Source organism: Myxocyprinus asiaticus, chromosome 20 (assembly GCF_019703515.2).
Source record: "Myxocyprinus asiaticus isolate MX2 ecotype Aquarium Trade chromosome 20, UBuf_Myxa_2, whole genome shotgun sequence".
NCBI classification, from domain to species: domain Eukaryota; kingdom Metazoa; phylum Chordata; class Actinopteri; order Cypriniformes; family Catostomidae; genus Myxocyprinus; species Myxocyprinus asiaticus.
Window position 1 is genome coordinate 16,723,236 of NC_059363.1, and position 26,190 is coordinate 16,749,425.

A 26,190-nucleotide genomic window follows, 5' to 3' on the forward strand; every position below is an offset into this window, starting at 1 on the left:
CTTACTGCGACGCTTCTCAGCTCGGTAGCCAGACAGCCCTGGGGCACGGATGTCAGAAGGGTTGTCGTATCCTTGGCACCACGATTCATATCGAAGCCATTCTGCCAGGTCGAGCAGCGTAGGAGTGTGTCCAGGACGGTGGAACATCAGACGCCTGAAGTTCGCTCTCATCTCAATTGGAAGCTTGGTAAGGAGACGGGCCACATGTGAGCCGCATTTCAGCTCGACTTCTCCATCTGGGCCTAATGTCCGCAGCATACCTACAAGTGACTGTATGTGCAGAGAGAATCTCTCAAAGGCTGATATATCTCCTCTCTTAATCTCAGGCGAATCCATCACTGCAGCAATCCGCTTCAAGGCTACATGGTGCGGCTGGCCAAACTTCTCCGTCAAGGCTGCCATGGTGTCCGTGTATGGCCTAGGTGAGTTGATGAAAGAGTCGGCAATGAGACAGGCCTCTTCAAGCTTCACATGATCCACAAGTATCTGATACTTGAAAAGCTCTGAAGCATCCGCGGGTAGCAGGTTTAACAGAGCTAATTTTAGCCGAGAGAACTCCATTGGGTCGTTATGAATAAACAGAGGAATCTTTGGCCCCCTATACTCTCCTCCTCCCTGACTCACGGATACTGATGAGAACTGTCTGCCGCTGGCGGGGTGTGGTTGGCTCATATCAGGCCTAGTTGGGTGCTGAGTTGAGGATCCCACATTGGTGTGATACATACTGGGCTGCGGACGTGAGATGGGCGAGTGGGGTCCTGGTCGCAGGGTTGGGGACCAGCCGTCATACTGTTCAGGACCTCGTCTAGGCTGAGGGGCGTTCAGGCTTCGAGGTGTCAAATGTGGACAAGTGTGGGCTGTGATGCTGGGTGTCATACTGTCCCTCATGAGCTGTAACTCACTCATCATTCGGTCGATGACAATGACCACTCGCTGCTCCTCGACCGCTGCCGACTCTGGAGGGTAGTCGGAGGAAGGCCATGGCGGAGGGGGCAGCTCCCCGTCACCCTCCTCTTCCTCTGGCACTAATGAGTCCTCTGGTAATGGAAGGGGAGGCATTGGCCAATGCTCGAATGCCCGATCACGCTGCGCTGCTCCTTGCACTCTGGCGGAGGCCGATAGTTCAAGCAATTGCCTTCTAGTGTCATAAGGTAAGGCGGAACCGTACCGCATGCTCTCCCTGTGTAGCCAGCTTGGCTCGGCTCCCTCCTCAGTGTAGGGCATAGGGGTATGTCGCCAGCCCAGGCTTGTGTCATCATAGCTCTCCTCAAAACTTGGTAAATAATCGCCATGTGCTTCGGGGGGTCTACTCCACTTCACATGAGGCTGTGAGCCCCGATCTTCCTCTCTAGGCGGGTGTGGTGCCGGGCTGGCACGTGAGGGGCCACGGATCTTCGGTCGCACTGCACTGACCTCATAATCCTTCAGATAGGATGGCTGTCTTAACTGACGTTTGGGCCGAGTGGAGGGGGGCCACGATGCTTCATCACTCCGTTGCATACTCCCAGTACGACTACGATCCGGCTCGAAGGACCACAAATGTAGCGAAGGGCTACCTTATACTGTTAGGGCTAGCTTGAATCGCAGTGAACCAGGTGTGTCGGTCAGAACACCACAGAGGGAAGTAGCAGTTTGAACAGGTTTATTTTCACAGATGCGGTATAACCAAATCAGAGAGGGGAGTCAACCTTTACATGCACATCAGTCAGTTCCTACTAACAGGATGTGGACAGATAGACTTGAGGACTGCAGTGGGCCCAACGTGGGGTATGTGATAGAGACAAGGAGGCCTCCTTGGAAACATCCAGAGGAATGAATACTCTCTGCTCAGTATAGGCTCTGGGACCACTGCTATTGAACATACACGGGTTGCTGAGAATGATGGGAGGCCTGAGCCAGTTAGAGGGAGAACTTAAGTACTGTCTTTCACAGATCTTATCTTCTTGAGATGGCTGGGTACATATCAGTAGAAGCATGAGATGTATGATTGTGGTGGACGGTGTGGTTTCTCTCTTATAGGACGCACACAACACAAATTACATCCAAACTGTGGCTGATATTAATGACGATGCACGTCTTCAACACTAGTTTAAGCAGAAAACCCGATCGCGAGCAGTGGCAGAGGCAGTCTGCCGATCTTCGAGTAATGAACAGCGTTTTTTCCGGCTATCCGCGATAAGCGCGTTTTCATGATAAAAGTCCCCATGCTGGCTAGCACGACAGCGCTCTGACACTCTCTCTATCGCCTTTTGCACAGTCTGTCTCCATCATCTTCTTCAAAGACTCTTATTTTGAAGTTGTGAAGTGAAAGTGAGAGCAGATGTGACCATATAATAAATATCATCTTACATGTTGTCTGATGTTTCTTGATTTTTTTTCCACTCAGAGCTCCAGAGCTTGCAAGTTGAAAAGCTATAAGTGAAATTGAACCAGAGTGCCAAGTCTGTCTGATTACACTTTAACATCCTATAGTAATTTTCAGAATGATACATTTAAGATGCACAAGCATAAGAGTCAGTATTGGATAAGTGCCCTAGCAGCATAAATTATTCAGGCTTGAAAGATACTTGGTAAAATGCCACACCTAACGTGCTGGTGTTGTGCTGAAATCTGACAGTACCTCACAGCAGACAAAATTATTTTGACGTGATTGTAATTTTTACTTAAAAAAAAAAGAAAATAAAGTATGCATTCTGAAAGGTCCGTTCACACTGAACTAGTTTTTTTTTTATCAGTCTGCGCATTGCACCGCATTTCGTATATTTGTATAAGCGCTGCGTATTTTAGACGCAGTGTCAAGTTAAAAAGAAGTTCAATTTGTACGTCTCGAGATACCTACATACTGTTCTTCTGTCCTAACTCCATTTTTAAAGTTCCCAGATAGAAATAGAGTTTGGGCCAAATCTGGCGTACATTTGGCGCTTCTGGTTTGTTCTGACAGTGGAGTTATAGTCTTTGTGTGAAATAGCATTTAGCTTGAGTCTGGTGTGAGTCCTCATCAACCAAAAAAAAAAAAAAAAAAAACAAGTCCGGTTTGACCAATGAAGAAAATGATGCACTGTCGGCTGAATTGTGGCGTTAGTGCGGATGAACACAAGAAGACATGCTTTCATCTTATTTCTGGCTGGCTTGAGTTTGTGTTTAAAAGAGAGGAGAACAGGGTGATCCTTTTAAAACTTCAAATGCACTCAATTGACCTCCAGCTGCATGATGAAATTTACATTTATGCATTTGGCAGATGCTTTTATCCAAAGTGACTTACAGTACAGTGCACTTATTACAGGGACGATCCCCCTGGAGCAACCTGGAATTAAGTGCCTTGCTCAAGGACACAATGGTGATGGTTGTGGGGATTGAACCAGCAACCTTCATAACTACCAGTTATGTGCTTTAGCCCACTACGCCACCACCACTCATAAAAAAAAAAAAAGTAAAAAAAAAATAAATAAAAAAAAATAAAATCCATAACAAAGAAAGATGCATTGCTATAGAAATAGTGGTAAAACAGACGTATCTGATACGCGTTCTAAAATTCGAAACAACTGTTTTCAATGAAGGTATGCACACCACCGCTGCCACTCTTCAAATTCTGCCGCGCCACGGAGCGCAACTCGCATATTTTCCATTACATTTAACCCAAATCATTATCAAAGGACATAGATTGTTTACTTTAGCGTTCTTCATTCTTGAAGAAGTGAAACATCTTGGTAACTTTTGTGTGTAGGCTACTTTCTGCAACCTGAACCGCAACGACGTGCCCCGTGTTTGATACCTGTGCGTGTCCTAGCCGCGGCGCGGCGCGGCGCTTCTCATCCGGTGTACGACCGCCTTAAGGCTCCTGTAACTACACTGCCATGAGAAGAAAGATTAATCTCCTCATCCATTCCCGTGTCTCTGACGGAGAGAGATGTCCGTGGCAGCAGAAGAGGGACGAAAGTCAAACACAAAAGGGAGATGCGCAAAATGGATGTGGTGTTTGTTTCCGCATGTTTGCCTAATTTTCTCTCTCATTGTTTATACGACGTTGGGAGCGCTGATGTTTTGTCAGATTGAGAAGAGGAACCCTTTTAACGAGTCGGTGGAATTCCGTGCGGTTGTACGCAAAGTGGTGGAGATGGTTCAGAATCACACTGGTAGCCTACTATATATGAGCTTGTGTCTTTTTATTTATTTATTTATTTATTTATTTATTTTATTCTCTTTAATTTTTTTTACATTTATGAATTCAACTTTTTGAAAAAATTGTTTTACAGTTTTTCGGGAGGGAGTTTTAGCAGTGCACGCAAAAGTATAGCCTACAAAGTGTACGAAAATATGTGGACAGAAGCAAAAATAAATAAATAAATAACTTTTCTTTTTTTTTTTTTTTTAACTCAGCACGTTCAGAGAATATATCCATGCTACTGAAACATGCAATTGTCATGTAATCAAATATAAGCGCCACAGTTCTGTGTTTTCATTTAGAGTCATCGATGCAGCAAGACTTGTTGAATAACATAGAAACGATTTTGAAAGCATACAGTACTAAAAAGGAACAGAATCAGAACTGGACCTTCTATGGATCACTTTTCTTTTGCTGTACCGTGTTCACTACAGTGGGTAAGTAATATTAAATAATCTCACCAAAACTTTCAGAAATTTGACAAGGTTTTATTGTTTTAACTAGAACCAAATTGTTAAAAGTTTATGTGTAAGTGTCTAAACTCGTTTTTGCATTTATTTAGCCTACCATTGAGTTTGTTATTAACATGAGAAATTCTGACACACACAACAGCACTACTGTCCACAGTAACCAGTCAAACCATTAAAAGACAGAAACAGGTGTCGCCACTGGAATAGAGAATAGTGTTCTTTTGTGAACAGAAGTGAATTTGCCACAGATTAACAACAGGACATGGAAAATGCTTTAACTGTATAATTGTTTACACTGAAAAGGATTGAAAAAAGATTTTCTTATGGAAAAGCATCTACTTTGATTCATTGCATATCTTTTATAACATAATTGGACACATGTATTTAATGTAGTTTTCTTTAGATTCACTTGTGAAATTCATGTACATCATTTTGCATGTTAATTTTGGATTAATTTTCATAGCACACAATTCACAGTATTGGGGAATTAACAGTTCATACTTAAAGGGGTTAAAAAGGAATGTTTTGTCATAAATGATTTGTGTTAATGTAACATATACTGTTTCTATTTATGGTCTACAACATATGTTAAGGTTATGCATGAGGGCTTGGATAAAGGTTAAGGTTTAATATGAGAAAACCTCTTACTCCTTTTATTAAAATTTCATGCCCTACCATTAAAATGAGAGCATCAATTGGGCAAGACCCCTTCAGTGACAATGATGGAGGGTCAAAGAACTAAAAGACATCTAATACTGGGTGTGGTGTTCATAAAATGGGCAATGCCTGGGATAAACAGGGAGAGAGAGAGATACAGGATGTAGATCAATTCATTATTATTAAATGGCCCTCTCCCTCTCTCTCTTCCCCATATTACTGTCTCTCTTAAAAGGAAAAAGTCAATAAAATGATGATAGTAAATTGTTAAAAAGGCAAATAAATAAATAAATAAATAAATAAACAGACACTTTTTATATACTGTCTTGTCAGTTATTGTGTTTGAGGATAAAATGAATGGACCATATCAAACAGAATAGTTTAAAATGAAAAAAGAATAGTTGAGACTCTATGTCACCATGAGGCACAGCTTAAAAATATTGTGACCATAGCTAAGAAAGCACAGCTTTAAGACATGGAGATCTGCACTTTTCAACTGATTTTGAACAAGATACAGACATATTCTACCAGCAATGAGGAGGCAGAGCTCCTGCCAGCATTACTCACCCCGACAATTTCACACTAATCTACACCACTGAACCCATTTCCATTTAGACCATGAAGTCATATAAACCAGTAACGTAGGGAAGCCACTTCTGCATCAACAGGACTTTAGAGAGGCATGTTCTAATCAGATCAATCCAGTTTCAGTCTGTTCACAACAGTAAACCTTGGTAGTGAAATGTGAAGTGTAACAGTTAGAGGCAGGTTAATAATAATTCTGTTGTACATTCACAAAACCTGTACGGTTATCTGTATATCAGATGATAAATTTGGCAGTCCCATGAACATTTTTCAGCTCATACACAGATGTCATATCAGAACTAGTTTCACTTTGCATTAAACCAGAATCAGTCTTTTTTCCAAATCCCATGACACATTTTACTGTTTTACTTTCAAAATGTCTGTGGAGAAATACTCCTTCCTCTTTCTATCTCTCAATCTTAATTGTAAAACACAGCTAATAACTGCTCAGATATTAATTGAATGTAAACCTACATCTTACAGAAAATCTTCAGAGAAAAAGCATTAAGTTGCGAATTGGATTACTCAAAAGTACGCAACATCGTAGTCCATTTGCCTTTCACTGTGGATGTCCATTATGTTATTAAGGAAGGGCGTATGTTGTGTTGGCTTTCTCAGCAGCTAACCTTAATGGGTGTTTTTAAGAGTCAGCTGATTAAAAGTGGTTTATGAAGAAGGCTAAGTTCATATGAACTCTCTTTCCTTCTGTATCTCCCTTTACTCACCAGCAACTCTGACACTTTATTTCTGATGTTGTAAAAAATGATGTTCTCTGTAGGTTCCCTAACTGTCACTGCAAACAGTCTGCTATAATTTGCATTTCTGGTGTTTAATATTATGGTTCCATTGATTTGTTATCATACATTTGTCAAATCTAGGCTACCTCCCAAAATTGTACTGTGAAAAAACATGATCAACTACCTTTAGAACTTATTCATCCTTCGACAAAACAATTGTAGATCCTTGCACCAAATAGAGTTGCAAAAATAAACATTGTTTTCAAACATTTCTTCCGAACACTTCCATGACAGCTGTTAATTAGACAAACTGATTGTCCTGCCCCAAACTGAAGCCATTGGTTGAGTCAGTGTTGCTGTGTCGAGGGGTTGGGATGTATAATCAACCTACAAATAGTTTACTTACTGTGTCTGCTGGGATAAGAGTACTATATTGGGATAGAAGCCCTACTCAGAGCCAAACTGGGACTAAAAAGTGCCCCTGGACTTTCTGGCCCAGAGCTGCTCATTACATCCGGCCCGCAACACACCACACCATAACACACTGGCTCATTAATTTTATTTTCCGGCTCAATTTCAAATTTTTGTGTTGAAAAAATACATTTCTATTGGCTGCTAGTGCAAAGGTTCATTTAATTTACTATATGATTTTGTCCTGAGTTAATAGGTATTTATCTTTATCAAGCATTCTATTCCTAAGAGCATTTCTTCACTTGATAGGCCTTCAGTTGCACAGTTTACCTGGCTGAATGAATGTTTCTCATGATCCGAAAGACCTTAATAATCTAAAGGTTTCAATGCTTGAAATTAGTCTTGTAAATCATGGCGGTGGACTAGCAAGTGAAGTGGGTTTGTGGGGCCCTAAGCAAAATCATGACAATGGGCCCCACTGGTGCGAAAATTGTCATAACTTCTACAGTATAGAAACGCAGATAATGTGATGAGTGGCCTTTGTTTTTTTTAGTTTTTTTTTTTAAAAGAGAAAGCACACACACACACACACAAAAAAAAGCACTTTATATGTCAGACAAATTAAACATCTCTGAAAACTTTTTTTTTTCAACATGCAGATGTTAGGTTAAAATGTACATGAAAGTACAAGGGAAAGTAATTTATGTGCTGTGACAAGCATTTCCTTACCATTTTTATCATTTTAAAAGCACTATCTATCTTTCTGAAAAATTATTACACACAATTCAGCATTTCATTGCTTTTCTGACCATAAAATTACATATTTTAAATAGGGCCTATAAACACAACACCTCAAAAATAATTTTATAATAAACAAATATATGTGTGACAAGGAGGAGGGCGGGGCCGGCCCGAGAGGACATACGGCCAGCCCTGAATCTGGCTAATCAGCCATGAGGGGGATAAAGACTAGCCGGAGGTGCCAGTTTGAGAGAGAGAGAAGCACGCTGCCGCACTGCATGTGTGTTCATTTTATGTTTTTATGTTTAGTTTTTTTTTTTAAACTTTATGTTTACTGTTCAGCCGGTTCCCAGCCTCCTCCTTGCCTGTCTTTTATCTGTTACAATATGTAAAGTATAAACACAAGCCTCTTAGTTCACAGACTTTGCAGATAGGATTGTTTGGTTATTTAGCAGATTAATTGCTCATATTTTCACTCTGTGTGTTTTTTGCTTCTTTAGATCAGCGGTGACTGAATTTCTTCCCCAGATTATTCTTGAGAAAACGTGAAAAACCCTAATGGTTAGACAAGCGCTGCTTCTGCTATCCTTTAAACGAGTAAGCCTCAAAGGCTTAAATAGCCACAAATTAATATTTTTCATCACTTATTTTCTGCATTTCTGTCAGGCATGAGCATTATTCAGCAAGGTGTGCAATCTGTGCCTAATAATACTGTGAAAAGAAGTTGCGCTCCAGTTCCAAGTAATGCTTTTATTTATACTTGCGTGGCAGCGGGCTGGCCCACATTGCCCAGCGGCCCTCTGGGAAAACTCCCGATTTTCTAGATGGCCAGTGTGCCACTAGCCCCTCGACCACTGTTTACATTGTATTTATTTTGAAAGTTTGGTATAGTTTAAGGGTTTTTCATATCTAGAAAAGCCTTTAATTGCCCCAGATGGCAACGATAGGACACTTACGCTAATTTTAGCAGTGTTAAATTAATTAAGGTATTTTGGCAAATGTGTGCCCCCTCATAAATTCCAAATGCCCCCATATGTATTTCATCCTAGACCCTGAATAGGAGGAAAGTATTTTATTGAAAAAGTAAAAAATAAAAAATAATGTATTCGAGTGGACAAAATCTAAAGAGCTGCTCCTTTTCTAATGCTTTACATAGAGCATTTGAAATAATCACTTTATAGTAGGAATAATTTTAAACTGACTTTTTTTTTATTTTTTAGAAAGAGCCTCTAACAGAGAAATCCAACGAGAAAGGTGGGGGGATTTTTTTTTTTTAGGACTGAATGGATTTGATTACACACATTAGTGACATGATGAACACACTTGCCTAGTGTTACCAAATGCATTCATTCACATGCAGTAAACATTCTCATCAACTACCAAGTGAACCTCAATTTACTTATAAGCTTTTTGAAGTATGGACTTCTGATTAGAACAAGATTGCCATGTTTGTACCACATGCGCACTTTTGTCTTACTGATGCACTGAGAAAGGCCTCCAGTAGATGGCAGTGCTAAAAGCTGTTGGTCTAATGTAGGTGAAAAAATTCTGCATTGATAGTCTTCTTAAACTTTGACTTGGAAGTGTTCAAATGCATTCTTAACGATGTGAGTTAAAGGGATAGTTCACCCAAAAATAAAAATTCTCATCATTTATTCTCCCTCATGCCATTCCATATGTGTATGACTTTCTTTCTTTTACATAACACAAAAGAAGACTTTTTAAAGAATATCTCAGCTCTGTAGGTACATGCAATGCAAAACTTTGAAGCTCCAAAAAGCACATAAAGGCAGCCTAGAAGTAATCCATGAGACTCCAGTGGTTTAATCCATGTCTTCTGAAGCGATCCAATTGGATTTGGGTTAGAATAGTCAAATGTAAAATAGACGTTACTCCTTCACAATAAATACTGACATCAGCAGTCTCCTTGGCAATCATGATTTTAAGGTCAATTACACTACCTGGCACCATCTAGCGCTCTGTGTATGCATCAAGCACTAGGATGTATAATCAAGCTTGAAATCATGATCGTGTCTAGACTGCAATGGCAAGATGAACAGTGGAAAAGGAGTTACAATTTTGTCTATTCTCACTCAAAACTGATTGTATTGCTTCAGAAGACATGGATTAAACCACTGGAGTACAACCCCTATTCCAAAAAAGTTGGGACAGTATGAAAAATGCTAATAAAAACAAAAAGGAGTGCAAAGAGTGAATATAGTTTACAAATCACTCCTTTTTGTTTTTATTAGCATTTTTCATACTGTCACAGCTTTTTCAGAATTGGAGTTGTATTATGGGTTACTTTTATGATTACTTTATATTTACATTTATGCATTTGGCAGATGCTTTTATCCAAAGCGACTTACAGCGCACTTATTACAGGGACAAACCCCTGGAGCAACCTGGAGTTAAGTGCCTTGCTCAAGGACACAATGGTGATGGCTGTGGGGGTTGAACCAGCAACCATCTGATTACCAGTTATGTGCTTTAGCCCACTATGCCACCACCACTCCACATATGCTTATATGCTTTTTGAAGTTTTGGTCACTATTCACTTGCAATGTTTGGACCAGTAGAGCTAAGATATTCTTCTAAAAATCTTCATTTGTGTTCTGCAGAAGAAAGAAAGTCATACACATGCCATGAGGATGATTAATGATTAGAGAATTTTAAATTTTGGGTGAACTATCCCTTTAATGATCAAGACGATTTTGAGGATTTTTAACACTCTGCTCTTTCCATTTCCTCATTTAACAGGTTATGGGCAAATGTATCCTGTGACTACAGAGGGGAAGGTGGCTTGTATCCTATATGCAATGGTGGGCATCCCCCTCATGTTGCTGGTCATCTCAGATGTGGGCGATATGTTAGCTGTTCTCTTGTCTAAGGTGTATGCTCGTCTCAGCTTGTTCTTCAAGCAACTGGTGCTTAATTGCTTGAGGAGCCTTCAAAGGGATGGCAAAGAATCATCTCCTCACCAAGTGCAAGGTTCTCTTGCTGATGGTACCTACACTTTTAGCAAGGAAGTGGTGGTGCATGAGACAATGGACATTCAGCAAGTGATAAGAACCCAGTCTTCCTTCAGACGCAAGTCCTTACAGCTTCGTAATAACAAAGAGATCTTTGACCGGATTGTTGTGAAAGAAAACTTCAAGCTTCAAAGGGAACGTTTCAAGAGCTCTCGAACAAAATCCAGCTCCTGTCCGGAGCTTGACCGCATACCCCTACAGACAGGCAAGTTCTTCAACAGCATTGGACAGGAGATGGATCATTTTAAATCCCCTTTGCTGGTTATTCTGCTGGTAGTATTTGGTTACATGCTGATCTGCAGTCAAATTTTGAGACAGTGGGAGAAAGAGATGAATCATTTTGATGCCTTTTATTTTACCTTCATCACCTTGACCACCATCGGTTTTGGTGACATTGTGCCTAAGCACCCAATGTACTTCATGGTTACCTTTTTGTTTATTATCATGGGAATGGCCATTATGAGTATGGCCTTCAAACTCGGCCAATCAAAAATTGTTAGCTTTTATAGGCGGTGCATAAAGTGTCTTAGCATGGGCAATGTACTGCAAAAAGATCTAGAGAGTAAGTGAAGACAGAAGTAGCAAAGGGCTTTTGTGGTTTGAGCTTTGCTAATGGCACACAGAACTACTACAGGAAAATATGGCCAGTCTCAGCACATGGCTATTAGTTTTAATGTTTATATCACTGCCAGTTTGATAGATTAGGTCGAAGGGGTATGGCGCACAATCCTGCTGCAGTACACACCTGTGGTACACAGGAGAAAACGGGCTCATAATAAGATATGCATCTGAGCCAGATGCAAAGATGAGACCTGCCTCTATGTGTTGTGGCTTTCACTTCAGTGCCTGTATTGTAAGGAAAAGTGCATGAGACCATTATATTTATATGTTGTTTGGTCAGATATATCGGATGTAACGTGCTGCTGATCAGAAATGTCACTTAGCAAGTCCATTTATTCATGACATTTATTCATGTTTATGCAAGAGTATATCTACAGGGTAAATTGTGTATTGCATTTTTCACTGCATTTTAAGGAATGTAAGCCTGTCTATTTGTACTTGTCTCTAGGTTTTGTTTAGTTTCCAGTATAATATAATGTTATAATGTATTTTCAATTTAAAGTTAAATGAAAATTCTGTCATTATTTACTCATCTTTATTTTTGTGGCTTGACAGACATGTTCAAGTCACTATTATAAACACTAGATTATAAAAGAATGATGAAGCACCTGCAATGCACTTGTGAAGTTTAATATTATCAACTGATCATGCACTTTGAAACCAAATTAATAAATGAATAATTCTGTGGCTGTTAAAATGTCTGAATCCCCCTGTCTTCAAATGTTATGTATATTTAAATATTATGTATAATGTATAATTATTTAAATTATACAATATACAACATAAGCTATATATAATGCATATAAGCTATATATATATTGTATATTATGTGTAATTATGTTTTTTGTAATGTACTGTGAAGAACGCTTTTTAGGGCCACAAGGTGGCGCCATTTTAAAACTATAAAGAAGAAGGAAAAGGCTGTAGATGTGATCCGTTTGGTAAGGTGCGCTGAAAAACTTGGCTTCACAACCTGCAGTGCCACAAAAAGCCAGTTACGTTTATATTTCATTTAAATTGCAAACGTTTCCAGTTATAAGTGTTGTTTTTAAAGTTGTTGTTTTTTTTTTTCAACCCAACAAGTGGTGTGCCTTTGCCAGGTGGACAGTTGAGCTTCCAAGTGTTCCAATCAAGTTGGTTAAGACGGCATCCCTTTAAGCACACGTTTAGAAATTAATTTAAAGTTGCTTAAAGAACAGGAGTGGGGACTTTTTCCAAGAACAGAACATAAATGTAGCTGTAAGCTATAGATATACACAATGATAAGACGCAAATATATTTGGAAATACCTTCCAGATTCCCTCCTGCATCTGCTGATAAATATGACAGTGGTTATTATATAGGGTGAGACATAAAAACATAGTAAATGAAGTCCTCTTGTATTGCCCATTTCTGTCTGCGCGCACACCAGCTCTCTGCGCTCATGTGTGAAACAGCGTGACGTCAAACAGCAGTGAAGCAAAACGCTCCGCATCCAGCTTGCGTTTCACCCGAGAACTGACAGCAAAGCTCAATGCAAATGTGCTTGTAAGGTAAGAATTAAAGCCCAACTTGATATATTATTCGCCTTAAATATTTTGAATATTTAGAAAAAAGAAAAAGAGAAAACCACTTGTCGTCTATTTTTTGTCTTTATACAGTCTATAGTTTATTTTTATTTTTTTTACTTGAATGTTTGATGTTTTTCTTATATTTATAGTCAGGTTTCATGACACATTTTGCTATGTTTTAAAAGTGTTCTTTGACATTTTCTTTCTCTGCTGCAGGACCTTTCTCACTCGCTCTCGTGCAATTGGATTTGATAAAAATGGGACTATTTGATGCCCTACGAGATTTTAATTTATTGACGTGGCTAAGAGAAGAAAGACAGTCTCGGAGGCTCATTCTGTTTATCGTTTTTATAGCTTTGCTTTTGGACAACATGCTTTTAACGGTGGTCGGTAAGTGCTGCTGTTGCTCACACCTGTTACATGTGCAAGCAGATATGATGCTGAGTTACACATCCCTCACATCAACCTCTTATAAACGGGTTATATAAACACTGCTCATGTGAAATATGCTGCATTTTTGCTGCATCATATGCTATTACTAATCACCCTTCTATCACTTTTTTTTTTTTTTAATCCGCTGTAATATTTATGAATCATGGATCATACTATTTAGTTGACTTTCTCTGTATTATGAATGCTGAAATTGATATGAAACGAAGCTATTGGCTTCAATGTTGAATACATTCAAACGCCTTGCTAACTAAGAGTATGCCAATGCAAATAACTGGATGTCTTTTTTTTTTTTTTTTTTTTTTTTTTTGCTAAAATACAGGGGAGAGCAGAAAGTAACCAACTGCCACTCCTTAATAATGAATAATTTAATTACAGTTTAATTTAAACAAAATGTAAACATTAAAGCTTTTCGTTTTTCATCCTTAAAATAGGGAGGTTCATCTAAAATAAAAGAAATTACCATAGGAAAGAATGGGCCTTTCTGCATTTGTGTCAAATACTGATCCAGGCCATCAGGAAATAGCTATATGTTTGCTGAATGCGTTTATGAATGATTTATTTTTAAATAATTACTAAAATAGCTGTTAAGTAGCCTACTAATTTAAATGAACGAGTTGGATGCCCATTCGAGGGTAAAAACCTTTACTATTAAGGTGAAAGTGTTTTAGAATATGCTCGACTGTCTTAAAAAGATTGTTTTAATCTCTGTGCAAGCTTATCTGAATTAAGGCAGCATGTCCTCGAGCGCTGACAGTGCTCCGTCTGCGTGCGCTGTCATTAAATGTGACAGTGGCACTGATGCCTGTGCTGTACCGCCGCTTTTGACTCTGAGTTGGTTCTCACATCCACGAGCCAGAGGGGCACAGCAGTTACGTTGGAAACACATATGAAGAGTGTACGGCATGTGTGTGTGGATACAGATGGCATTAATCGAAAACTGGACCTGTCGTTATCTCACACTGTGTCCCCGTGGGTTATTTACTCATGCTAATGTCAAACACATCTAACCAAGGGCGTAGATTTGGGGGGGGGGGGTTGATTATTGGGGGGGGGGTTACAATCCCCCCTGGAATCTACGCCCCTGCATCTTACAGCCCCAAACTTTTACTTGAAAAGTCACAACTTGTTTTAAACATCTTGATAAATCTTTGTTTTTGTTTTGCTTTTTTCCAATCAAATTGTTCCAGTCGGTGTTAGTTTTGTTACAGATGTTTTTAGCTGACTGTTAGCTTCTAGCTAATTCTGAATAGATGTAGAACAAAGTTTGCTTAGTTACCTTACCTCATGTTTGTGTGACAGTGCAGAGACTGAGTATATTAATTAAAACCACGTGTAAACGAAGATTTTAATAACATCGTAATGTAATTATAAATTCACATATACCAACTTTCTCTCCTCTCTGTGACAGTGCCAATTATTCCCAGCTACCTGTACACAGTGGACGACGAGGCCTCCCAGGCAGCCCAGAATCACTCCATCTCCTCTCTTTCGCCATCCGGCACATTTCAGAGCATTGTGTCTTTGTACGATAACTCTACACGCCTGACTGGCTTCAGTCCCCAGATGAGCACGTCTGGCCCATTGACCACGGCCCCTCCTTCTGCGACCCCCCCTCAAAACCAGTCCGATTGCCCCAAAGCAGATGAGCAGCTTCTGGATGAGAACGTGAAAGTGGGTCTGTTGTTTGCCTCAAAAGCAACAGTACAACTCATCACTAACCCCTTCATAGGACCCCTCACCAACAGGTGGGTTAAGACAAATGTCAGCCTAATGCTAAGTCTAATGGTACAGACATTCAAAACAGGTTTAACTAAGTCTATCCTAAACTTTCACACCCCTGGTCAAATATATCTTTATGAAAAGACACATTTTGTTCAGGTCATGTGGTGTAACCATAAAAAAAACTTTTCAATTCTTGACTCAAAAATACATCATATTTGTAATAAATTGTTTACCTTAAAAATGTGTTTGAAAACTTTTTGGAAATTAATGAAGTTGTGTACACTCTCATGTATTCAAGTTGCAAGGAAAGTACTAACATTATACTTGATGGGTACACCACATGGCATTTACAAATCATTAAATCAATATTTTTGTAGAAAATGCTATAAAAGTTTTATTTAAAAAAAAAAATGTATGCAGCAAAAATTAAATTTCTACAAAATTGACTCGTGTTTTAAACTAGATTTTTTCTTTCTCATTTTTATCATCTCGGACAACCTTATTTGTCAGTGCTGCCAACTTTTCACATTATTACTGACTGAAAAAGAGGAGTCCTTGCCCACACTATGTTAACTAAAAACAAAAAAACACACTTTCAGCTTTGAATATACAGCAGCAATTCTCTCAAAAGGAGCATGACAGTTGCAGCACATGGCAGAATTTTGTATGTGTGTTTGCAGTGAGTGTAAATGGACTGTAAGTAAGGTGAATACTGCACTGCAATTATCCTTCTGCCTCTGTGTGTTAAAAGTGATCAGCAGTAGTCAGATCACTCATGCATGTACGGTTCACTCTGGCACCACTCCTGCTGACATGTTCTGCTTTGGCCAGTCCAGTGTGATTCAGCACCACGGCACTAAACAGAGCAAGTAGAGCTTTGTTAACACCTGGCATTATGCCATAATCAGTCAACAATATATTGCAGCAATTTGTATGAATGTATGTATGTCACATTTATCTTGACATTAGGATTAATTGTTTAATAAATTAGATCAATACATGCTCACAACAAAAAAGCTATTGCATCCATTACAGTATGTCATTAATATTGTATTTTATTGTAATTAATACAATGAGATAACATCTGTTTATAAGAGACGCCAGTACTGCAATATGCAGCATAGCATATTATTCTCTCTTGAAGCTTAGTATTTTTGACAGTAATATTCTTGACATTGATATGAAGTGTTTAATCAGTTAGATCACAGCATGTGCAGCTCAAGCAAAAAACTAAACAAACCAAATGTTTTTAATGTGGGATTGTAATTGTTACAGTGAAATAAGATCTGCTTGTAAAACATGCCTTCACTGTATTATTACAGAACAGAAAAAATTGCTGGTGCCAAAGTTTTAGGTTTCATATGAGAAAAGATGTGCCTGAGTCAATTTATTTCTGTAATTGCAGAATAGGCTACCAGATCCCAATGTTTGCCGGTTTCTGCATCATGTTTGTTTCCACCATCAGTGAGTACATGAAACATAATTTTAATGTTTGCTTAACATTAAGCTCACTTATATGCTCTGTAAATTCTGTTGTTATTTACACAACCTAATACTATTCCAATCCCATATTACTTTTTTCTTATGTAGAACATAAATATGTGGCAGAATGTTAGCCTCAGTCACCATTCATTTTCACTGCGTCCTTTCTATGCAATAAAAGTGAATGTTGACTGAGGTAAACATTCTGCCTAACATCTACTTTTGTGGTCCATGTAAGAAAGAAAGCCATTACATTAGGGAGAGTAAATGATTAAACATTTTAGAATTAAACATTTGGGGTAAACAAGCCCTTTAAAATGAATAAATCAACACAAATACATTAAGTAATTTTTCAGGGTCAGATCAAGTTGAAATAGCACCTTAAAGGAAAAGTTCACCCAAAAATGAAAATTCTCTGATCATTTACTCACCATTATGCCATCCCAGATATGTATGACTTTCTTTCATCTTCTGAACTCAAATTAAGATTTTTAGAATAATTTCTCTGCTCTTTTGCAAGTGAATGGGTGCCACATTTTTGAAGCTCCAAAAATCCCATAAATTAGCATAAAAGTAATCCAAACAATTCCAATGGTTAAATCAATGTCTTCATAAGCGATATGATAGGTGTGGGTGAGAAACAGATCACTTTTTCTCATTCTTCTTCTTGTGTTTTTGGTCATTCACATTCTTCATGCATATCGCCCCCTACTGGGCAAGGAGAAGAATTTATAGCCAAAAACGACTTAGATATTGATCTGTTTCTCACCCACACCTATCATATCACTTCTGAAGCTATGGATTAAAACACTGGAGTCGTATGGATTACGCTTATGATGCCTTTATGTGCATTTTGGAGCGTCAGAATTTTGGCACCCATTCACTTGCATTTTATGGACCTACAGAGCTGAAATATCCTTCTAAAAATCTTCATTTGTGTTCTGCAGAAGAAAGTCATAAACATTTTGCATGGCATGAGGGTGAGTAAATAATGAAAGAATTTTAATTTTTGGGTGGACTATCCCTTTAAGGTAGCAATTGTATGTAACAACTTTTTATAGTGTGTAAAGGATGGTGAAGCTGCCATAATGTTCAAAGTTTATGCAATGATTTTTGTGCAATGCATTATTTTATATTATACAATGATTACTATAGCTACACATCTTGTGTGCCATATTCCTATGATAAATGCATCTACTTTTCCTCTTTCTCCTGTTTGTGTCTTACTCTTTGTGTGAAGTGTTTGCGTTTTCATCAAGCTATACATTGCTGTTTTTGGCCAGATCTCTACAGGGTGTTGGCTCGTCCTGTTCTTCTGTAGCAGGTAATAAGCCTTATGCAACGTGCTACATTACAACTCAATAAAAAACTGCGATGTAATGCTTTATACTACCGTTTGAAATGCCTTTTTAAATGCACAGTTTGTAAACCTGAGTGCACTACAGCACATTTGACTTTGATCTTTTCTGTCTGAACTCCGTATGCACAAAGCCACTGTTAACTTTAATTATGCTCAGGTCCCTGTTCAAAATGTGCTCCGATTCCATTCAAAGATGTAATGTAGAGCCAAGGCTGTATACAAAAGGGACTCTTGGAACTCCTGATTAGTGCTTTCATTGTAGCAATCAGGATTTATTTAGTTTACATTTCATTTATTGCTATAATTTAAGTCTGTGTCCTTTTTTCTGCAGGTTACGCAATATTTTGCCCTCTGTGGATGATCTATAAGCTTCGCCCTATGTAACTGACTTTTTCTGTTTGTCATTATGAAGGTATGGGGATGCTGGCAAGCGTTTACACAGATGACGAAGAAAGAGGAAATGCTATAGGAATTGCCCTGGGAGGACTAGCCATGGGAGTTTTGGGTAAGTATTGTTTTGGGATTACAAGAAATGTTTTGGAATTTTAGATAATAAGGCAAGCATCACTATTACTATTCATTATACTTTGGATAAGAGATTTGAAGAAGCCCCTAAACCAAAGAACTAAACTTCGGTGCATAACTCATTCTGCTCTTTATGTGCCATGAACTTGAATGATACAGTACCTCAAATTGTGTGACTTGTAAAAGGTGTGCTATTACTTTTCTAAGAGATCATACTTACAATTTTTTGCCTGGCACACAATAAAATACTATATACAATAAAATCTTTTAATTTGGGCCAGTTAGCAACCATCCAGAACACCCTATTAACCACCTAGCAATGTACTAGCAACCACCCACAACACCCTTAACAATGTAGTGGTGAATTTTAAGCGCATTGCATTTTCTTCTGAAAACGTAAAAGTCTAGTTTGATCTGTAGTAGGTAGTTTGCACTGGTACATTGGATATCTTGAGCATCCTTACTCTGATACTCTTTGAAACACATACTGAGTCCAGAGAGAAATGCTAGGTTAGGGGGTTATGCAATATGTGCCTTGGAGCTTAAGAAGGGAGTTAAATTTAAGTGCCCTGATTAAAGCAGAGGAACATTTGTCAGAGAAAGTTCAATAAATTGGGGCTGAACCGGCTCTTCCTGTTAATGGTGTCATGCTTAACCAGTCCCCACTTACAATTTTTCTCTGTACATGTAGTCAAACAAACAAACAAACTAACTAACTAACTAACAAACTAACAAACTGTCACGTGTCTGTCTGACGGGACCGTGGCATTATTGTCCCCTGTCTGTCTCGTGTTTCGTGTATGTTCTTTGTGTGAACGCATGGATCTAGTTGTTAGTCTCCGCCATGCGCGAGTTACCGCCGTGCGCTCTCAGGTGATGTCACGGTCCTGTCACCTTGTCAGGTTGGGTTTTGTCTTACGAGGACCATGGCATCATCGTCCCCTGTCTGTCTCGTGTACGTTCTTTGTGTGAGTGCACGGGTCCAGTTGTTTGTACCGCATGCGCGAGTTACCGCCGTGTACTCTCCGGTGATGTGTTTCAGGTGACGCTGGCATGCAAAATCAGCGTTTCCATGGGAATCCTGATTGTTTCCATGGGAGCGCTGATCATGCCAACTTTCAGCTGGCGAGCGGCACCTGTTCCTTGTTTGTTCATGCCTATATTAATCCCCTCGTGTGTCATGTCCTTGGCTGGATTGTTTAATGTGGTTTAATGTTGAATGTAGTCTAGCTAATGCTGAATGCTTGACATTGAGTACTAACCTTACTCTCTCTGCCTAGTTGGTCTCGTGTATCTGTTGGTTGCTCGCGTGTCGGGTGTGTGGTTGCCTTCCAGTTTGCTGCATTTCAGCTGGTCATCCACGGAGGATACTTCGTCTTTGCCCGCGTGTCAGGAGTTAAGATCGGCCATCTATGTTGGGCGTTGATCTGCACCCACTAAGCTTCAACGGAAGATTCTACAAATCTATTCCTGACTTCACAACCCAGTGACTGCCTATATTTACTGTTAATAAATCCTTTGAACTGTTCCTCTGCTCTTGGGTCTGTTTGCCTCACTATCGCTCATTACAGAACAATCCAGCCAAACTATGGACCCAGCGGAGGAATCCGCTATTCACTCCACCCTCTCTCAGCAGGGAGTCTTGCTGGGACGTCAGCAGGATCAAATTGCTGCATCGAACTGGGCTTTGGAGATGATTGCTTCGCAGCTCGCTGAGCTCACCTCCTTTGTTCAGCAACTCCGCCTATCTCCTTATGCTCCAGCGGTTCCCCATGTTTCTGGATGCTCAGAAACCCGTTTTCCCCTTCCAGCCCTGTATATGGGTGAGGCTGAATCCTATAGCGCATTCCTTGCACAAAGTTCCTTGTTCTTCACGTCACAGCCCTCTGCTTTCCCTTCGGAGAGAATGAAGGTAGCTTACGTCATCCTGCTGCTCACCAAAAGGGCCGCTGATTGGGGAACCGCCATGTGGGACAATGAACGTCCTTGTTGCGTGTCATTTTTAGCATTCGCCACGGAGCTCTGCCGAGTGTTCGATCCGGCCTGACTGCAGTGTGATAAACCGATCACCGCCGGAGGAGGCGGAGGAGGCCACGAAGGCCATTCCCCTGCTGCTGCCAGCACCCACGGCCACGGGGGCCTTTTCCCTGCCTCTGCCAGCGCCCACGGTCAATGAGCCAGTGCCCACGCCTGCCAAGGTCAATGAGCCAGTGCCCACGCCTGCCACAGTCAACGATCCAGTCCTGAAGCCTTGTCCATTCCAGAGCAAGCGCCTGAAGCCTCGTCCGTCCCAGAGTCAGCACCGGAAGCCTCGGCCGTCCCACTGCCAGTGCCCCCAACAACAGAGGTCATTCCCTGTCTGTGCTCATGACCATGGAGGCTGTTGACCAGTCCCTGCCATTGCTCACAACCACGGAGGTCGTTCCCTTGTTACTGTCTGTGTCCATGGCCACGGAGGCTGTTTCTCATCCCCTGTCTGGGCTCACGACCATGGGGGTCGTTTCCCTGATACTGCCAGTGCCCACGACCATGGAAGTTGTTCCCCTGTCACTACCAGTGCTCACATCCAAGGATGCTGTTCCCCTGTCACTGCCTGTGCACACAGCCACGGAGGCTGTTCCCCAGTCCATGTCGATCTTCACAGCCACAGAGGCTGTTCCCTTGTCACTGCCAGTGCTCACAGCCGAGGAAGCTGTTCCCCAATCACTGCCTGTTCTCACAGCCACGGAAGATGCTCCCCAGTCCATGTCGGTCTTCACAGCCATCAAGGCTGTTCCCCTGTCACTGCCAGTGCTCACAATCACAGAAGCTGTTTCCCTGTCATTACCTGTGCTCATGGCCATGGAGGCCATTCTCCAGCCTCTGTCGGTGCCCAAGGCCATGGAGGCCGCTCCCCTGTTGCAGCTGCCCATGCTCACAACTGCGGAGTTCGTTCCCCTGTTGTGGCCAGCGTCCACGGCCACAAAGGCCATTCACCAGCCATGAGCAGTGCCCACACCTGAGCCGTCCACAGCTCCACCCCCTGAGCCACTTTCTCCTGAACCCAGCAGCTGCTGCCCAGTTCACTGTCCCCTCTGCCCTGAGGCCACCTCCCAGGCCACCAGACCCTGCCTCTGCCCTGAGGCCTCCTCCCAGGCCTCCAAACCATTCCCCTTTACTTAAACTACCTCCCTGGTTTCCCTCCCTTTCTGTTGTGTTTCCTGTTCTTGGTTTTTAATTGTTCGTTCTGTTTGTCTTTTTTTTTTTATCCCATTGGGACGCCAGGAGGTACTGTCATGGTCCTGTCACCTTGTCAGGTTTGGTTTCTGTCTGATGGGACTGTGGCTTTATCATCCCCTGTCTGTCTCGTGTTTTGTGTACGTACTTTGTGTGAGTGTACGAGTCCGGTTGTTGGTTACCGCCGTGTGCAAGTTACCGCCGTGTGCGAGTTACGGCCATGTACTCTCCGGTGATGTCACGGTCCTGTCACCTTGTCAGGTTGGGTTTTGTCTGACGAGGACCATGGCATCATCGTCCCCTGTCTGTCTAGTATTTTGTGTACATTCTTTGTGTGAGCGCACAGGTCTGGTTGTTGGTTACCGCCGTGCACAAGTTACCGCTGTACGCTCTCCGGTGATGTCACATTGGGAACGTTGGCATCATCATTCCCTGTTTGTTTTGTTCCAAGCGTGTTTCTTTCTCATGTGTTTCAGGTGCTGCTGGCATGAGGAATCAGCGTTTCCATGGGAACCCTGATTGTTTCCTTGGGAACGCTGATCATGCCAACATTCAGCTGGCAAGCAACACCTGTTCCTTGTTTGTTAATGTCTATATTAACCCCCTCGTGTGTCATGTCCTTGGATGGATTGTTTAATGTGGCTTAATGTTGAATGTAGTCTAGCTAATGCTGAGTGTTTGACGTTGAGTACTAACCTCACTCTCTCTGCCTAGCTGGTCCTGTCTTGTGTATCTGTTGGTTGCCTGTGTGTCAGGTGTGTGGTTGCCTTCCAGTTTGCTGTGTGTCAGCTGGTCATATACGGAGGATACTTCGTCTCTGTCCGCGTGTCGGGAGTTAAGATTGCTCATCTCTGTTGGGCATTGTTCTGCACCTCACTTAGCTTCAACAGAAGATTATACAAATCTATTCCTGACTTCACAACCCAGTGAATGCCTATATTTGCTGCTAATAAATTTGTTGAATTGTTCCTCTGCCCCTGGGTCTGTTTGCCTCACTATCGCTCGTTACACAAACGAAAAAACTTTGAAACAGTCACATGACCTGACTGAAAATTTGCTTGATCAGAAAGAAAGCTGAAAAATAAATTGCAATTGCACAGTTATTTTAAACACTCAAACTTACAGACTGCAAACAGTTTTTGATTATGTAAACAATTATAGTAAATCTGATACAACTACAAGCTTGTTTAAACCACATTATTTTAAACAAATGCACACATACCCAGCAGGTTAAGTTGGCCAGTTTGCACATAATGAATTTGTTTATGGCCTGTGTTTATTTAAACATATTGGCGATGCCAATTGTTTTCAAAGTAAAGATACTACTGTTTGTTTTTACATAGAGATTGCATATGTTGGTGAGCCAAACATTTTGACTAAGCACTAATGTATGTGTGTGTGTGTGTGTGATGCAGTTGGCCCTCCTTTTGGCAGTGTCATGTATGAATTTGTCGGTAAGACGGCTCCTTTCCTTATCCTGGCAGTGCTCGCTGTGCTTGATGGAGGTGAGTGATTTAAAATCTGTTCTTTTAGCTCTTTAACATTTTTCCAATCAAAATACAACTGATTGGTTTAGTGTCAAACCTTCCTGTTATTGTGTCATAAATTCATCATTGTGGAATAATGCTAATAATAATAATTTAAAAAAAAACATTTGAATTGAATTTCAGATGCTGAACAATTATTTGCTTTTTATCTGATTTCTCATTTTTATGAGCAGCTCTGCAGTTGTTTGTTCTTCAGCCTTCAAAGGTTGAGCCAGAAGTAAGTACATCACTCTCATTCCTGACTTGAATTAAACTGAGCAGCAGTCTGTTTTTCAGAAGTCTAGTTTTTTGGGGTTATAAATGATGTTTAGCATTGGGTAAAACACTCTAAAGCTAAAGATCAGCCTCTGCATTAGAAATGATTTTTGACAGTGCAAAAAATAAATTGGTAAAGAAAGAGAGGAAACACAAGGAATAAGTAGGGAGTGCAATCAGAGTAAAGCAGGTTTAGCGAGCGAGTAAATCATTGGCAATGATTTTGGCTGTGTAGGTGTATTTGCGTTTGAATACTTAGGTTGTATGACACAAATGTTATTTACAATCATATTTGGGATTTAAAAACTGAGTCTGCATAAGGTTGTTTTTGCTTTTGGGAGGAAAAGGTTTAAGCATTGTTCTTAAGGTATGCCAACATTAAGTTTTTAGGTTAATTTCCTGATATTCTCAGATTGCCCACAATCCGCTCATTGACCACCTGATACATATTGCACACAAAGATGACAAGCACTGGCTTAAATTGTAAATTCCAAACAGATTGGCTGGGTTTTCACAACCCCTGGGAGTAGGGCACACAGGTGTTTTTATAGTGTTTGGGGAAGCTACTTTGAAGCTGTATCTTTCTAAGCTACAAGCTACTCATAACTTTAAGTATTTAAACTTAAGTCAAGCTTCGCTTTTAAAAGAATTAATTAGCTACACTACAAGTTGCTAACAAAAAGTAGCTACATTGAAGCTATTTAAAGAAGAAAACATTTTAAATATGTAACATTTAAATATTTAGTAATCACCTTATATTTATATATTTAATTGTGGTGAAATTAAGCAATTAAGGTTACAACATTAAACTGAACATATACATTTTTACTAAATATAAGCTCATAAAACTAGAAAACACCCTATTTTATGTCATAATATTCTACTAAACAGAAGCAGTTAACTAAATATTTATCTTCAACAAAGTCAACAATCACTTAATGCTGCACAGGGGTTCAAGTGAGTTATTGGAGTTCCCAACACTAAATATAATTGAATTGTTTATTTTAACCGTTTCCTTTACATGAACTGTCCATTCATTGAAACTGATTTGGACGGTTTTGGTGAGTGTCTTTGATTTCTCTTTTGGCTCCATTGCTAAGCTTGCAATACAATATGACAAATTTAGGGGGGGCATGGGTAGCTCAGCGAGTAAATATGCTGACTACCACCCCTGGAGTCGCAAGTTTGAATCCAGGGTTTGCTGAGTGACTCCAGCCAGGTCTCCTAAACTAAAATTGGCCCAATTGCTAGGGAGGTTAGAGTCACATGGGGTAACCTCCTCATGGTCACTATAATGTGGTTCGCTCTCGGTGGAGTGCGTGGTAAGTTGTGCGAGGATGCCGCGGAGAATAGCGTGAAGCCTCCACATGTGCTGTGTCTGCAGTAACGCACTCAGCAAGCCACAGATGCACGGGTTGACAGTCTCAGACGTGGAGGCAACTAAGATTTGTCCTCCACCACCCGGATTGAGGTGAGTCACTACGCCACCATGAGGACTTAGAGCACACTGGGAATTGGGCATTCCAAATTGGGGAGAAAAAGGGGAGAAAATAAAAAAATATATATGACAAATTTAGCATTTTGCGTACGTCTCTCTCTCTCTCGAACTGGCATCCCCGGCTCCTCTTACGGCCCGGCCACGCCCTCCTCCTCATCACATTAAGTCAGTAGTATCACATTTTTATTTAGTTACACCCTAACATTTATTTTTTATTTTTTTGTCATTCCTCCAGAAAACAATGTCATGTTTACAAGGTACCAGCTTGATACAAAGAGCAATCAAAGTTTTCCAGTTTAGTGGCATTAAATCTTTTATATATATTCAGAGATTGGTTTGAAGCACTGAACAAGTCAACCAGACTCTAATCTTGCCTTTTCTCAGTTTTTATGTGTACATTGCTTGTTTTATTAGTTTTGAGGTTTATAGCCTAAATAGCACATTTTACTTCAGTGGGCTACACATTGCATTTCACCTCTTTGACTAGTGTTCCTCTAGTGGAAAAAGGCAGCTTTAGCGAGATTAGTTTTATACAGCGAGTAGTGGAGTTTGGCCTTGATTGACGTGAAAGGTGTTTGGACTGATAATGCCAATGATTTACTCGCTCACTACACCTGTTTCACTCTGATTGCACTCCCTACTTATTCCTTGTGTTTCCTCTCTTTCTTTGCCAGTTTATTTTTTGCTCTGTCAAGTGTTAACCGTGCTCTCTTGTTTAGTTGGAAATCTCTCGTGTGTCTGTTGGTTGCCTGTCTCTGCCCACATATCGGAAAGTGTGGTTATCTTCTTGTTCGCCTTTGCCTGTCTTCGCCGCCCAGTTCCCTTGGAGGAGGATTCCTCGTTCTCTCCCTGCGTGTCAGAGGAGAAACCTTAGCCTGGCTTTGCTTCGCACTACACCAGCTTCTACGGACATCCTTTGGATTGCTCCTGACTTCCACAATGCACACACTCATCCTATGAACACACTTCTCCCTTAGCCCACTGAGGGGCTACTGCTTCTACTCATCTCGCCACTGCAGCCAGTGCCGGCTTCGCCAGTCATTATTTGCTGAAAGCCCTTTTCTGTTGTTAATAAACTCATTGACTGTTCTCCTCTGCGTTTGGGTCCCTTTGTCTCCCCTCATCCTCTTGACAGAATAAACTGGCCTACATGGATCCAGCGGAGG

At 40.6% G+C, this 26,190-nt stretch overlaps 2 protein-coding genes across 3 annotated transcripts in view; both read left to right on the plus strand.

Annotated features, from left to right (window-relative positions):
• The first annotated feature begins 3,907 nt into the window (after window positions 1-3,907).
• kcnk18 (potassium channel, subfamily K, member 18) lies at window positions 3,908-12,100 on the plus strand. Its single transcript, XM_051646015.1, has 3 exons — window positions 3,908-4,133; window positions 4,465-4,599; window positions 10,524-12,100. Exons 1-3 carry the CDS (start codon window positions 3,908-3,910, stop codon window positions 11,363-11,365), a joined length of 1,203 nt encoding a protein of 400 aa, XP_051501975.1. The 3' UTR covers window positions 11,366-12,100.
• Window positions 12,101-12,858: 758 nt separating this feature from the next.
• Window positions 12,859-26,190, plus strand: part of slc18a2 (solute carrier family 18 member 2) — a 31,042-nt gene continuing 17,710 nt past the window's right edge. For both annotated transcript variants that reach the window (XM_051646525.1, XM_051646526.1), the window contains exons 1-8: window positions 12,859-12,948; window positions 13,183-13,356; window positions 14,828-15,164; window positions 16,547-16,605; window positions 17,864-17,947; window positions 18,396-18,488; window positions 23,140-23,229; window positions 23,445-23,488. In XM_051646525.1, the coding sequence (XP_051502485.1) occupies window positions 13,224-13,356; window positions 14,828-15,164; window positions 16,547-16,605; window positions 17,864-17,947; window positions 18,396-18,488; window positions 23,140-23,229; window positions 23,445-23,488 (840 nt within the window). In that variant the 5' untranslated portion in view covers window positions 12,859-12,948; window positions 13,183-13,223. The remainder of the gene's footprint in view (window positions 12,949-13,182; window positions 13,357-14,827; window positions 15,165-16,546; window positions 16,606-17,863; window positions 17,948-18,395; window positions 18,489-23,139; window positions 23,230-23,444; window positions 23,489-26,190) is intronic.